Raw genomic sequence first — 13,632 nt, 5'->3', positions numbered from 1 at the left:
AAAATAAGAGGATATCTCCGTACAACACCAAAGTAAGCTGTGGAGAAGAAAAATATATATCAGAGACCGACCCCAACACTCACGATTACACCACTGCTTAATGCGAGTCTTCTGGCTGTGTCAAAAAACTGAAACAGTAGCATTTAACTGGACGGCCAGACATCTAAACATCACAAACCGGAAGTAAACACGTCCAAGGGGCAGCTTGTGCAAGCAATACCCAGGCCCTGCACAAGCAGGGTAACATTACCCGGTCTAAATAGGTTTTAAAAACTCAAAACTGTGACAATAGTCAGCCCTAAACCTCAACAAATACCATGACGACGTTTTCATGTACTTCATACACAATGAAACCCCTCTGACCAAAAGCACGTCCTTCCCATTGCAAAATTAACTTACTATTAGGGTGATCGCCTCACTCGAGGTCATTACAGACACGAACGATATCCAGTCCTAAACGTCCCATTTATAAATCCCCGATTTCGGGGATGTTAATCTAATTGGGTATATAAAAGCAAAACAAGCCTACGACAGCCAGTCTGTTCTATTGCGTCACGCAAAATGCCAGGTCAGAAAAACACTTGCGTAGTGACTTGCAGGAAGGTGGTCACCCTACATGCTATTTTGTAAGCTTCATAAAATTATATATCTCATTCGGCATTAATAAGAGAAAATACTTCTGCAAACGTTGGCAAATACCGATGGGCGGCTGTCACCTAGTAGTTCAACTTAAAGCAAGGAAAAAAGAAGGGTGGGTGGGGCCGCACCGAGGCGGCTCGCAGCTATTTCTGTACAAGGACGCCAATCCAACGCAAGAATGGAGCCAGCAGGAGGCTCGCGCAGCGTCAGCACACGGAACGGGATCCCAAGGCTGACGAGGCCTGCCTGACCTGGCGCGCACCGATAGGGCGGGCGGGGCCGAGGCGGGAGACTTTCGTTGGCGCAGGGCCTATAATTACCAGGACCTGGCACCCTCGGAGGAAACTCCACGACCTGTGAGAATACGTCAAGATTACTATCGGCAGAAAGCAAACAAACGCAGAGCGGCGCTGCACGCAACAGCTGACACAGGCACACAGGCGGACGACGCCAACTATTAAAAGCCGGAGCCGGTGGAGGCACAAAACTAGAGGGAAGAGATGCACTGGCGTGGGGTGGAGGGACGACGTGGATGACATGCAATGACGCGATTTAGCAAAGGACGTAGGCACCAACGTGGTAAAATGTCAGTTCAATAAGAGGGTCGAACAGATGCCTCAAACCAGACCTATGAAATTACTCCTACGTGAATTGGAAAAAGCAACCGAAAATGCAACAAACGCTTAGCCAGCCTATTGCGGTGATGGGCGGGGCCATAATCTTGTGCGTTCAAAGCTCGAAAATTAAAGTGGAAAATTAAGTACGGGTTAGGTGCAGCATAGAGCGCAAGTTAGGGCAAGTGAAAAGGTAAGGTTTACCGCTTTAGTTTGCGCCAGGATAAGGTGCTGAGAATGGGGAAGTGTTAACGTACTTCATAGCATTCGCAAAGCGAACAGAAAGAATACACTTGGGAGGAAAGGGTGGGAATAAACGGTAGGAATACAGGATGCAGCAATGGGTGAACTGGTTAAATTAGTGTCAGGTGGTGTTCTTGATTAAGAGATTGCTATAGGAATTGCCTAGGAAAAAACAATGTAGCTACCGGTATAAAAAGGATAGATTTGTTATTTTACAAGTAAAAATAAAATGGGGTTGTTTAAATGGGCACAAAATGGTCACTTAATATTTCGAGCTATTTATATTTTACGTTGCTAACTTCAACACCACACTTTTTTCACCAAACATACACATGACATTAATTTGGTATGCCATCTCTGGGTTAAAGGAATGAGGGGTAAAGAGGTACAATTAGGCAATGTATGCACACATACTCCCTCCCCAGAGGTCCCATACAAGCCAAGCAAACGTTGGAAACGGCCAACAACCTACAGTGCCAGGGGAAGGGATAGCTTGTAGCCAGATGTTGGGCCATGCCATGCATTAGGAAGTGACCAAGATGAGACCATTACCTTTCACCAGGCTGACTTTGGCTGTGACCTGCAGCTGCAGCAGCTCCTGTCTCAGAGACCCTGCGGCCATGGGAGCGCAAGGTAGGCATAAAACAAAGTCAACAAAAACACAACCTTAATAAGTTGGTAGCTGAGACTGTTATACCACTCAAAAGAGCAGATTCTGATGTGCTGACAGATGGCGTAAGTTACAAATGGAGCAAAGGCTAGTAACATTTGTAAGCATATCTATTTGGACCGACTTGGAGAACATATTTCTATAGGAATTCACGTTGCCCCTTCAAGAAATTGATGCAGTGCTGCTGGGTTGGAAAGAAACACAAGGAGGGTCTAGTCTGTCTTGATCAGTGCTATCCTCAAGTCGTCCATACCAGTATAAAAAGGGACAGACCCACACTTTTTCCTTGAACATTAGGATAAAAACACACAGCACATTAGGTTCTCTTCCACAAAGACGTCGCTTATATTTTTCGACTCATAAGGGTTGGAGAGACTATCAAGTTAGACGGTAGAGCATGGGTACTCACAAAAAAGCTCCCAAGGGTCAAAAAGGTTGATCTGTGGTGTGACCAAGGGGAGCATGGATGCCAGCATGGTGGCGGCAGGGGATGGGGGGTGGCGGATGGTTTTGGGCACTGTAAGGTGGGTGTAGGGGAAGTGAAGCATGCACACCTCGTGGCTGAATTGCATTATGTGAAACCAGAAAACCTGGGATCAATCCCGGCTTCCCCACTTTGTGTGATTCTAGGCAATTGTTTTATTTCACTGTCCTCCTTTTTCTTCATGATCACTTATAAGAGGACCTTGAAATACACGACTTTGTGACTTTAGGGTGTGCACTGTACGAAATCTTCTCCTGTGTATGATTTAATAAGATCTAATGTTTTCCATGTATAACAGCCCATGCCGCCCAAAGAGTGCACATAACAAGTAACTTGCCTCTTAGTTCACTATTTCAATTTTGTCAGTTTGGGCGGAAGGAAGCATGAATTTTTCTTAATTTCATATTTGATAAAGCTCTTTAAAAAAATTACTCAATGCACTGACAATCTGGTGTATTAAGGTGAGCTGCATGTTAGTGAAATACTCTTCTGGAATTTTGAAGAAGCTTTATCATATTTTCATAGGTTTGTAGCAAGATGTCCAAGTTATTGTTGCAGGAAACCTTAGTTACTTTCTTCCTATAACTGCAACTAGCCTAAAAATTTTTTTTTTTAAAGCTTGCCCCTTTATTTTTTTTAAATGTTAAGTCTGATTCAAGTAAACAGCAGCCCATTATTGCTGTTGACTAGGGGACCACATCTAAAGATCAGGAGGGCAGCATGCGGCCCGGGCAGTACTTGGAGTATCACGGCTTTAATGATAGACGTGTAAGCAAATGTAGACTGATTTTTGAAATTGGACAGCACCCTTCAAGAGTTATGCACCATTGCAAAACAATTGTTGAAAAAGAACATACAGAGTATTGGTTTTCCCAAAACGTACACAAAATACACACAATCTTGTGACTTTGATTTTCTTTCTTTTATTCAGTTTTTATTCCTTTTCTTTTTTTGATAGTTGCGAATAGCAGACGCGTTTCGTCCGTTGCCGGACTTCTTCAGGGCTTAAAACAATCTTTCTGATTTCGCTTTTCACATATGTACCGGTCAGGTTTTCCGGGGAATCTCTATTATTAATTGGAAGGTCATAGACAGGATTACAGAAGGCCACAACGCGATGCTCCTGTACGTTCAGGCTCCTTGACCTTACTGTGGGCCTGCTCTTGTCCTTTGTCCACACTGACTGTTGCTAGGATCTGTAATCCTGTTTATGACCTTCCAATTAATAATAGAGATTCCCCGGAAAACCTGACCGGTACATATGTGAAAAGCGAAATCAGAAAGGATTGTTTTAAGCCCTGAAGAAGTCCGGCAACGGACGAAACGCGTCGGCTATTCGCAACTATCAAAAAAAGAAAAGAAAGAATAAAAACTGAATAAAAGAAAGAAAATCAAAGTCACAAGATTGTGTGTATTTTGTGTACGTTTTGGGAAAACCAATACTCTGTTTATCTGTATGTTCTTTTTCAACAATTGTTTTGCAATGGTGCATAACTCTTGAAGGGTGCTGTCCAATTTCAAAAATCAGTTTTTCTGGGTGATAGGTTGCCTATCCTCCTTAAGGCCCGTGTGTCACGTGTCTGGACCTAGCACCTTCAGCTCTTATATAACGCATGGTACTTCAATAGTAGTGCAGATTGTTCCTTTTATTCCCAGTTCTCTTGTCATATGCAAATGTAGACTGACACAGGGTACATAAAAAAGGATAAAAAAATGTGGGTGAGAAACAGTGACAAAAGCAGCTCTGTCACAAAAATAAGGAGGCTGTGAAAAAAAAAAAGCATTGTTTGCTGGTGTAAAATAACTGAGTAGGCTAGGATGCGGGATGTCAGCAAGTCACCAGGAGCACTTTTTATCCAGCCCCAAATTCAGCCAACTCCAGGTTACAACCCTGCATAAAAATACATCTTAACATTCCAGCTTAGTAAAGTGCTTTTGGATAGAAAGACGGACAGTAAAAGGTGTCCATGAGGATACCGGTCTACTGCCAACTCTACATTCAATATATTTCAAAGAACAGGTGTCCCTAGTAGTTCAGGGATCTTAGCAAAAATGATAGACATACGCTCAGTGGTAGGTATGACCTTTGTCCAGCCGGACAGGATTTTTAATTAAAGTAATTTACGAGAATAAAGAGGATTTTTTACACAGTGGGTGCAGCCAGCAACCCACAGGGGACAAGACAAAACAAGGGGATAGGGTTAAAGCGAACAAGGCGGTCTGTATACTAGTAGTTCAGTGGACAGACGAAAATACATTTGAAAGCATCATTGTATACAATTTATACATATGACGCTAATATGTCGACGACGTTTCGATGCCTATACTAAAATGATTGGCATCATCTTCAGGACAGAGAATTAATATGCTTGTCTTGAAAATCTTTAGGCAATTTATGGCCAGATTTGGGTCCAAACATTGTATAATTCCAGGGGGCGGTCCGGTCTCCTATGAGGAGGCTTTCTTGCCCTGGCTTGGAAAATAATTGAGCAATATGCTCGGATAATTGAGTACCCCTTCATACGTCCCTTGATACTGGGCACCGCCCCCTGGAATTATACATATAATGGAAAGTATAAATTGTATACAATGATGCTTTCAAATGTATTTTCGTCTGTCCACTGAACTACTAGTATACAGACCGCCTTGTTCGCTTTAACCCTATCCCCTTGTTTTGTCTTGTCCCCTGTGGGTTGCTGGCTGCACCCACTGTGTAAAAAATCCTCTTTATTCTCGTAAATTACTTTAATTAAAAATCCTGTCCGGCTGGACAAAGGTCATACCTACCACTGAGCGTATGTCTATAATTTTTGCTAAGATCCCTGAACTACTAGGGACCCCTGTTCTTTGAAATACGTTACTGCCCAAGGTCCCTAGTGCTATACCTTTGGGTTCCCTTGTTTTTTTATAGAAAAAAAAAACAAAAAACCCCCCAAAAAAAATACTCTACTTTCAAGTCAGAACGAAGCGTAGCTTCACATTGAGGTTAACAGTAACAAATAAGTTAGCTGTAGATAATACCAACCAGCCTAGACGGAAAGAATAAAACAAGCATTTACAATGCAACTGTTTCGCCTTTGACAAAGTTAGAGCTATTGGCATTGCAAATGACATTGTTTATGTACGTGTTGGTTTTGAAAACAGATAAATAAATGACAGTCATTTACAATGTCAATAGCTTAATCTTTCGCAAATACGAGACCTAACAAAAAAAAATAACATTTGGATTTGAGGTGTAAGTGGGGGGGGGCAAAAATAGAAACTTTAGCGTTTAGTGTGCGTATCACAAAGCACAGTTAAAATGTGGAAAATAGTTAAATTACTCTAATGTCAAGAGTTCTAAAACACTCTTCGACCCGTAAAGAAAGGCAAAAACGCCAAGACATTGAAATAATAATGATAGAACAAAAGCAGTGATGTAATTCTTAAGCAGTCAGAAGGTAGGTGTGAGCAGTTAGCCAATTTGTTTTCTATGTTATAAATCTCGGTCTCGTCAGGATTTCTCCGTTTTGTTACCGGTATTTTTTTTTATTTTTTTTTTTATTTTTTTTTTTTTTTTTTAACTACAGGTACCAGAATGCAAATGGCATCAACTCAGACTGGCGCGCGGGGTAGGCACTACATACTTACTCGAAAAAGCGAGGTACATAAACAGCCTCTGCGAATGTAAACACGGTGTATCACAAAGGGAGAGGGGGATTAAACACAGCGGTTCTGCAGATTTAAATAAGTTTCCAAAACTTACTCTTGTGCTTGCCGCCTCCCCAGGACTGCTTGGCCAGGCTGGGGCTTCTGATAATAGCTAGATACCGTGTATGCAGCACCATCGAGTGATTTTACAGAATGAACCCACTGGGATAAATAGATTTTTGGAGGGTGAGTTAGGTTTTCAGGGTAGGTGATACCTCGGAAATTTTGGGAAGACACGCAGTTTCTTTGTAGCGTGGAGATTTGCCACGGATGACACCTCTGAAACAAGGGTGAGATATGACATATGCTAAAGCATCGAGGCTGACTTCCATCTATTTGCTCATCTACCCGCTTGCACAATTTACCTGCAGATGCCCCGCCCCACACTTTCTTTATTCAGCATGCTCTCTCTCTCACCCAGACTCACTCACTCTTCAAATCGAGGAGTTCATTCCAACGTCAAAACCCATCACTTAATCCTGGAGGAGGGGGTTTCACAACTGAACAATACATCTGATCCCTGAAAAAAGGTAAACCCTTTACTGCGGAGGGGACTTCTTTTTCAGCAATGCCATACTACTATCTTCAATCTGAGGAAGGAGCGTTTTACAAATCTCGCCAAAACCCATCGCGCGACACAAAAGCCTTACGGTGTGAAAAGTCCCTTAAAATATTCGCTTCCTCCAAAACACCACTACCTGAACCCGACTAGTTATTTTCTCGACCCCACTTTTTCAATGGGGGAAAATCTGTTTTAAAAAATCCCCGGCCTTCTGTGTGCATGCTAAATCTTCACTTTTATCTCCGTTCTTACGCTCACTTTTCTCGGATCAAAATGTGAGCGAAACATATTATTATACCTTTTCTCTTCTCATCGGCTCCCCCTCCCTATCCACACTCACCGTCAGCTCAATAGACACAGGCCCGGAAACAGCGCCACAAACCTACCTGAAGTGACGGCTCGGAAAGTGGAACTATCATAGAGCGAGGGCGCTCTGGCTTTCTAACAGCCGGAACTACCCCAAGACGAGGGTGCGCTGTACTCTGTGGAGGACTCTAATGCCATAGAGTATAACGATCTCTAGACTCTTGTGTCCGTGCCCGGTATTTACTGGAACAGCGTGGGAATTACCACAAGAAGCACGGGCGCACGGACAGCGGGGAGGGCAGGAACGGACAGCGGGAGGGGGGGCGGGAAGGCAAGGAAAAACAGCACGGGCACACGGACAGCACGGGGGGGGGCGGGAACGGACAGCGGGAGGGGGGAAAAACAAGCACTCACCTGGACTTCCTCCATCGGCGGTCGGCCGCGGAGTGGCCAAAACAAACCTCGAAGAGCAAAAAAAATAAACCCCGCCCACCGCCGCACTGACGTGACAAAAGGGGCCGGATGAGAAAAATTCTCAGAAAAACGCCCACGAGTCGCCTCGCAGGATGACGGACGCCTCTGTTTGCCAATGGCTAGCGTCCATTTATGGAGCTGGCCAATGGGAAACAGAGGCGGGACGAACATCCATAAATATTCCAACTTAGAGTGGTCACTACCTTTCAAATGCATTTCTCTCGGATCTTTTTGGAGCAGGACAAAGTTAATTATTTGCAATTTGGTGAATGAGGGCTGAAAAAGGGCAAACAGAGTGTAGCCTGACAAAAATGTAACTAAATATAAGCAATTAATGATTTCCAGAGATGTGCAGCTCCTAATTAAAGTACACCTCAATAAAGTGGTGCTGTATGCCAAATAGTACTTCGGAAGCCATGTCCTGGGGAGCAAGCACCTCAAGAACTGAGTGTAGAGACGCGATTATAAAACAAACTGCACATTTTAGACGCAATCAAGTGGAGGTACAGAACTGTAGGTCAAATGAGGAATTAATTGCTGAAGTTTCAGGAAGCTTTAAGTCATTTTCTGTAATAGCAATATCTGTCACAAAAGCAAACAAGTAACGTGTAGGAACAGGCATTCTGCTTCCAATTGATCGAAGACAAGACCAATAAAGTTTAAGCCAACAGAAGCACGCCATCAGTGTTACTTGTCAGCACTGCTGTGGCCCAGTTCAGGCATCGATTTTAATTACTTTTAGATAATGCTGCAACACGTCATGCAAATTCACATGCTTCAATACACACAAACATAGATCAGTAAAGTTTATATGAATATACATGGCCTTCAACTCTTGGAAAGAAGAACCACCAGCGAAAGAAGACTGCTGTGTTTGTAGCTTGTGTTATATCCACATCAACTTTCAAACTCAACAGCCTTGCACATTGATGTACAAAGACCCACTACAAATATGTTCGCACTGTCAGCACACTCCTTTATATTGGCTGGAAAACTAGAGTGAACCTGTTCCACGAGTGCTTTCAGCTCTCTTAAAGCAGTGTTCATGCTGTAACTTCACTTTCTCCAAAGAGCATGCTTCTTGAGCCCCACTGTTTAATGATGTCCATCTGACATTTGGCAAATCACCAACTCTTAATGTACAACAGTGGATAGATGTAAAGAAAAAACTTGCCTATAAAGGAAGATGACACCATGAGAAAAGCATAGCTATTCCACCATAGTCAACTATGATGTTCAATTTCTTAACATTTGAAACGGGTTCCACAGTACCTGGATTAGCACACACAAACATGTAATATGAACAACTATTTTTACCTAACACTGTGCAATAAAATACCAATCCTAAGTGTGTGAAATGTATCGAGATTAACAATGCTGCTTCTAAGCGCCCAACTTTACTCCTCACTACAAAACGTTAGTGCCAACAATGTATAGATTATTTCAATGCCTAGTTTTGCAGAAGGAACAAAGCAGTCACGCACAAGAGCATCGATCAAGGGACAAATGTGCTGTTTTTAACAAGAAAACAGGGAAGTTGTTACTGGTAGGAAAGATTGACGCACTATATAACAAATGAGTCTCCCATGATACTTTCGAACATTTTCCTAACCAGCAAGCCTTCCACCATTTCTTGCCACAGTTTGCCATTTCCCACACTAAGCAAATCCCTTCAGTATGTCTGCAATGTTGAAATTCTAACCAAACTAAAATAAGATGAACCACCACGGGAAATAAGTGGTTAATACTTCATCCTACTTTAAAAGTTCTATGGACCTGCCCCATTAATTTGGGCTCTGATCAGATGCGTTTTGCTAGGTCATTACGCCACTCGTTTTTCGTGGTTTCTTTCCTTATCAGCATGGAGCAACTGACGTCTGCTCTGAATCGAAGCTAAACATATCAGGGCAATATGTATTTTGGCATGACATTTGCCTGCTCATACCCGGACAAGGAGGCTTCTGGTTTCACACAAAAATGATGTGCTTTATACATTGAGGCTTCAGGCGAGGTTAATGTTTTAGATACTGGACTAGGAAGAAACTCAAGGCAATGTGTGGTTTTATACCGAGCCAATGTACACACTGCCATACTAGTGATAAGTGTACCAAGATGGAAAAGTAATGTCTGAGGCCTAGGTCTGTACAATAAGTAACCAGCACCTTGGCACAACTCTGCAGTATCTTGAAACAATGCCCCGACAATGAACAGCGCTGACACCGCACATTGGGTATCAAATTGAGCCAATCGGCATTTGAGTGTATTGAGCCATATTAGAGTACTGCTCTCTGAAAATCTTAACATTTATCACCACATGGATTCGATGGACTTGGCTGGCTCATGCCTTGGGCCCTGGCATTGAATAGACACTGCAAATCATGCAGCAGAAATATTTGTCTGCAGTGCTTGCAATATCTTGGTAGCTGGCACATTATCAACAAACACGTTATGTTTTACATTGGAGAAATATTGCTCCTAGATAGGTTTGTGAACTGCACAGAACTACATGTGTGAACTGATATTTGTAATGTACCGGAGAGCTGAAGGTGATCAACCAGCTCTGGGAACAGGGTACTGTAAAATGAGAAAGTAACATGTTAGGGCAGTACCACTACTCCTCTGGTTTGCCCTAACTAACCAGGAGACATGGCAGATGTATAACCATGATTGTGAAAGGGTATTCTAAATATGGCACAGGTTAAACGCTATCGGATGCTAAAGACAGACAGAAGAGTTCATAACCAACCAAAGATAAATGGACAAACCTCTAGGGTTGTGGACCACCCACCCCCCATCTGTAGGTGACCAGAGAAATTAGTTGCACTAATAAGGCTTTACCTAAACTATTCTTCTGTCCATTTAAAAAACAAATGGCTGTTGTAACCAGTTTTTATGCCAAGCAAACGCATACCATGCACAGCAAATCTTACAAAAGCCATACTAGTTCTGAAATAACACTGCAGAAACTGCTCGTTTTGACTCTAGTGACAAAGTACAGGGCTAGCTTTTTTAGGTCTTGCCTAGTCAAGGCTTGCGCCGTCTCTTTTAGACATGCTGTATTCAGGATATGGGCATTAAGCAGCACCCATCTTTCTAACTGGCTCCTTTTACTGTCCCTTGTAAATTGCGGATTTTCATTGGCTAATATGGTCACTAGTCCCTCCTTTTGTTTTCTTCTTTTGTAACACCCCATGAGGATTGCCCCTCTAACACGTGGTATTACTCGTCATGTTACTACTGTCTAAGCACTCTTTTGTTCAGGCTTTTCCAGGTTCAGGAACTCACTCGCGCCCATGCTTGCTCCCTCTCCTCGTAATCATGAGCAGCTGCTCTTTAAATATTTATTAACACTCGCATGTCCCGCTTTAAATGTGGTGGCAGCACCTTTTATTTTACAATTTTAAAACAGAGAAGCCTTTAAGGCGCCCCATGCATCGCTTTCTCGTGAAAAATGGCAGCCACATGCCTTTCTTTATACGCGGCTCATCGTATTCACATTAAAAAACATACAAGCTTTTTTTTTAAGCGATCCATGCCACACTTTCATAATACATTCCCTTTAACTGTGTTGGTGTCCTTCCAGCACCTCCTTCCATTGGCTGCTACCTCACATTTACATTTTAACGTTAGCACCCGCTGCTTATTGTGGTCATCCTTCCTACGCCTCTGGCCACACTTCCCCCTGCTTCACATGGTGTCCCCATCACACCTGTGTCACTGCATCAGGTCATTCCTTACCACTTATTAATCATTCCCCATAAAGGGACCTCTATTAGCCACATAAGGTAATGCACCCTAAATACAGTTATAAAGGGTGTGGTACCTTATGTGGCTAATGGAGATAGATACCTTTACAACTCCACATGGACACCTATTAACAGCCTGAGGTACTACACTTTCCTTGCTTCGTAGATTTTATTACTTATAATACTGCTGATATAGTATAACAAAACAAAACCTAACCGACATTAGAGTTTGCAACGCCAATAGATCAAACTTTCACAAATGCGAGACCTATTGCACTGCAAATGCTGGTTGGATTTTGCGGTCAAGCCCTTATCATAAGCAGACATACGGTGTCAAGTCAACTTGCTAATATGAGCCAGTCTAGGTAGACACGTACTTCTAATAGTAGTGAAGAAGCTGTTTTATTTAACATTCAATTCACAAGGAAAACGAAAACCACGGTGACTGTTAATCTTAGTTTCCATATGTTGACCTTATGCATTTACCAAGATGCATTTTAGTGCCAAATTAAAAAAACGTATAAGTTACATTTAGGTATAATCTTTTAGTTGTCATTGTATTGCTATTTCGCTGATATTACTGCTAAAGGTCTGTGACTAAGCGTACCTAACAACAAACTAGAACTATTGAGCCTGTATTATTTAGGATCTCTAAATAAATGTCGCGAGAGGTTGACAGGTGTTTGGGGGAAATATCGAGCAACAAACTGCAGTATACGCACCACAAAAGCAAACAGCCAGCGTACAGATTAGAGTACAGTAAAGAGGAAAGGCCACCCTACTCACAAGGTCATCTCTACCTGTACAGAAACGCAGGTCATCACGGGAGGTGGGGGGGGGGAGGGGACTGGACTGTGTACAGGGAGCTGTTATGTACAGCTGCCACGCACAGAATTTTCCCCACGAACAGTGCTGCGATAGGGTAGCGTTGTACACTTTCAGCCCCCAGGCAATGGCCGTGGTGGAATGATTCCCATATGAAAACAGCCCTAGCGCCAACATAAATACATATAGAATTATTAAACCCAAAGAAAATGGGATGGAAACTCGCAGCTTTCGAACTGAGGGCACCCGGTAGTTCTACGCCACGCAGACATGACCTCAACGCTAAAGCACCAGCAAGAGAGCCTTTATTCCAAGCATTAAAAGTCGACTGGTCTTTCTTGCTGCGTTTGCCACACACCAGTCTTTTTTGACACATTCTTCTGAGTTTTGCTAAATTCCATTACACTAAAGAATTAGGCCTCCATGAGGTTCTTCGCCTGCTTATGGGGTGGGCAGCTGGGAGCAGGGTGGGCTCGCCTCCAGGAGTCCTAGAGTCTCGGACACTTACGTCTCCAGTCGTGAAGAGCCCCTTTCGACCCGTGTAGGCTCTAAAAGCCCGCGTAGAACCCCAGAACCTCGTCACGGCTGTACCAGTAAAAGGCACCTCCACCACAGATTCCTAAATAAACCCGGGAACATATTCCGATCTTAGCACACTAGCCACCCACTAATCACATATTCGATAATTCTGATCATTCCCTCACCCCTCGCAGCTAAAAGCTACCTGATACCTTCTTTTTCACAGCCTCGTGACAGCTGCCTATCCTCCCCTACCCACATCGAACAGACTCTTCCACACTCACCCCGGCCGTTCCGCTTGGCCTGCGGGTGGGTCCTTCTAGGCTTCGGCATTCCCGATATCAGGAGTGCGGAGTTTGCGCTATCCCGCCACTGCTCCACAAATTCACTCTCAGCACAGGGATTGGGAAACACGCCGCTAGCTCCGACACCATCTTCTTTCGGCGCCCTCTGAGCTCAACCCGCTCCCGCCCGCAGTTGCAAAGATCCCTGGAACGTGCAGTCCCACCTCCGCAAACGCCCCTTTCACGAGGGTGCTGCGGGACTATAACTCCCACATTGCATAGCGCAATTGCACATTTGCTAGCGGCCGACAGCGGTATGGCATTGTGGGAAAAGTAGTTTTCCTGTGACGTTGGAAACGTGTTGGTGAAGGGGTTGTGTAGCAATATGAAATACATTTCCCAGGGTACATGCACAACCATTGAACATCCAGGCGGACGTGTTAGCTGGTTGAAACGTTGTGGTAACTGAGCAACAGGGTTCACCCGCACGGAGGAAATAAGAGACAGGTCTCGAGGAAATATAAGAAAGACTGTTCATTATTACTATGTAACAACAACAAACAAGAAACAAAGTTT

The 13,632-nt window shown here is 43.5% G+C and overlaps 1 protein-coding gene across 2 annotated transcripts in view; it reads right to left on the bottom strand.

Moving 5' to 3' along the window:
* Positions 1–13,347, bottom strand: part of IFRD2 (interferon related developmental regulator 2) — a 156,959-nt gene extending 143,612 nt beyond the window's left edge. Inside the window, exons 1-2 of one of the 2 annotated variants that reach the window (XM_078661261.1) lie at positions 13,057–13,238; positions 2,049–2,108 (exon numbers count right to left, since the gene is read on the bottom strand). In XM_078661261.1, the coding sequence (XP_078517387.1) occupies positions 2,049–2,108; positions 13,057–13,105 (109 nt within the window). In that variant the 5' untranslated portion in view covers positions 13,106–13,238. Of the gene's footprint in view, positions 1–2,048; positions 2,109–13,056 lie in introns of both variants that reach the window. The other variant, XM_078661262.1, reaches the window with a different exon arrangement.
* Between the last annotated feature and the right edge of the window lie 285 nt (positions 13,348–13,632).

The sequence above is a fragment of the Lissotriton helveticus genome, chromosome 9 (genome assembly GCF_964261635.1).
Source record: "Lissotriton helveticus chromosome 9, aLisHel1.1, whole genome shotgun sequence".
NCBI lineage: Eukaryota > Metazoa > Chordata > Amphibia > Caudata > Salamandridae > Lissotriton > Lissotriton helveticus.
Note: the sequence above shows the minus strand (reverse complement) of the source record. Positions and strands in the feature narration are given on the sequence as shown.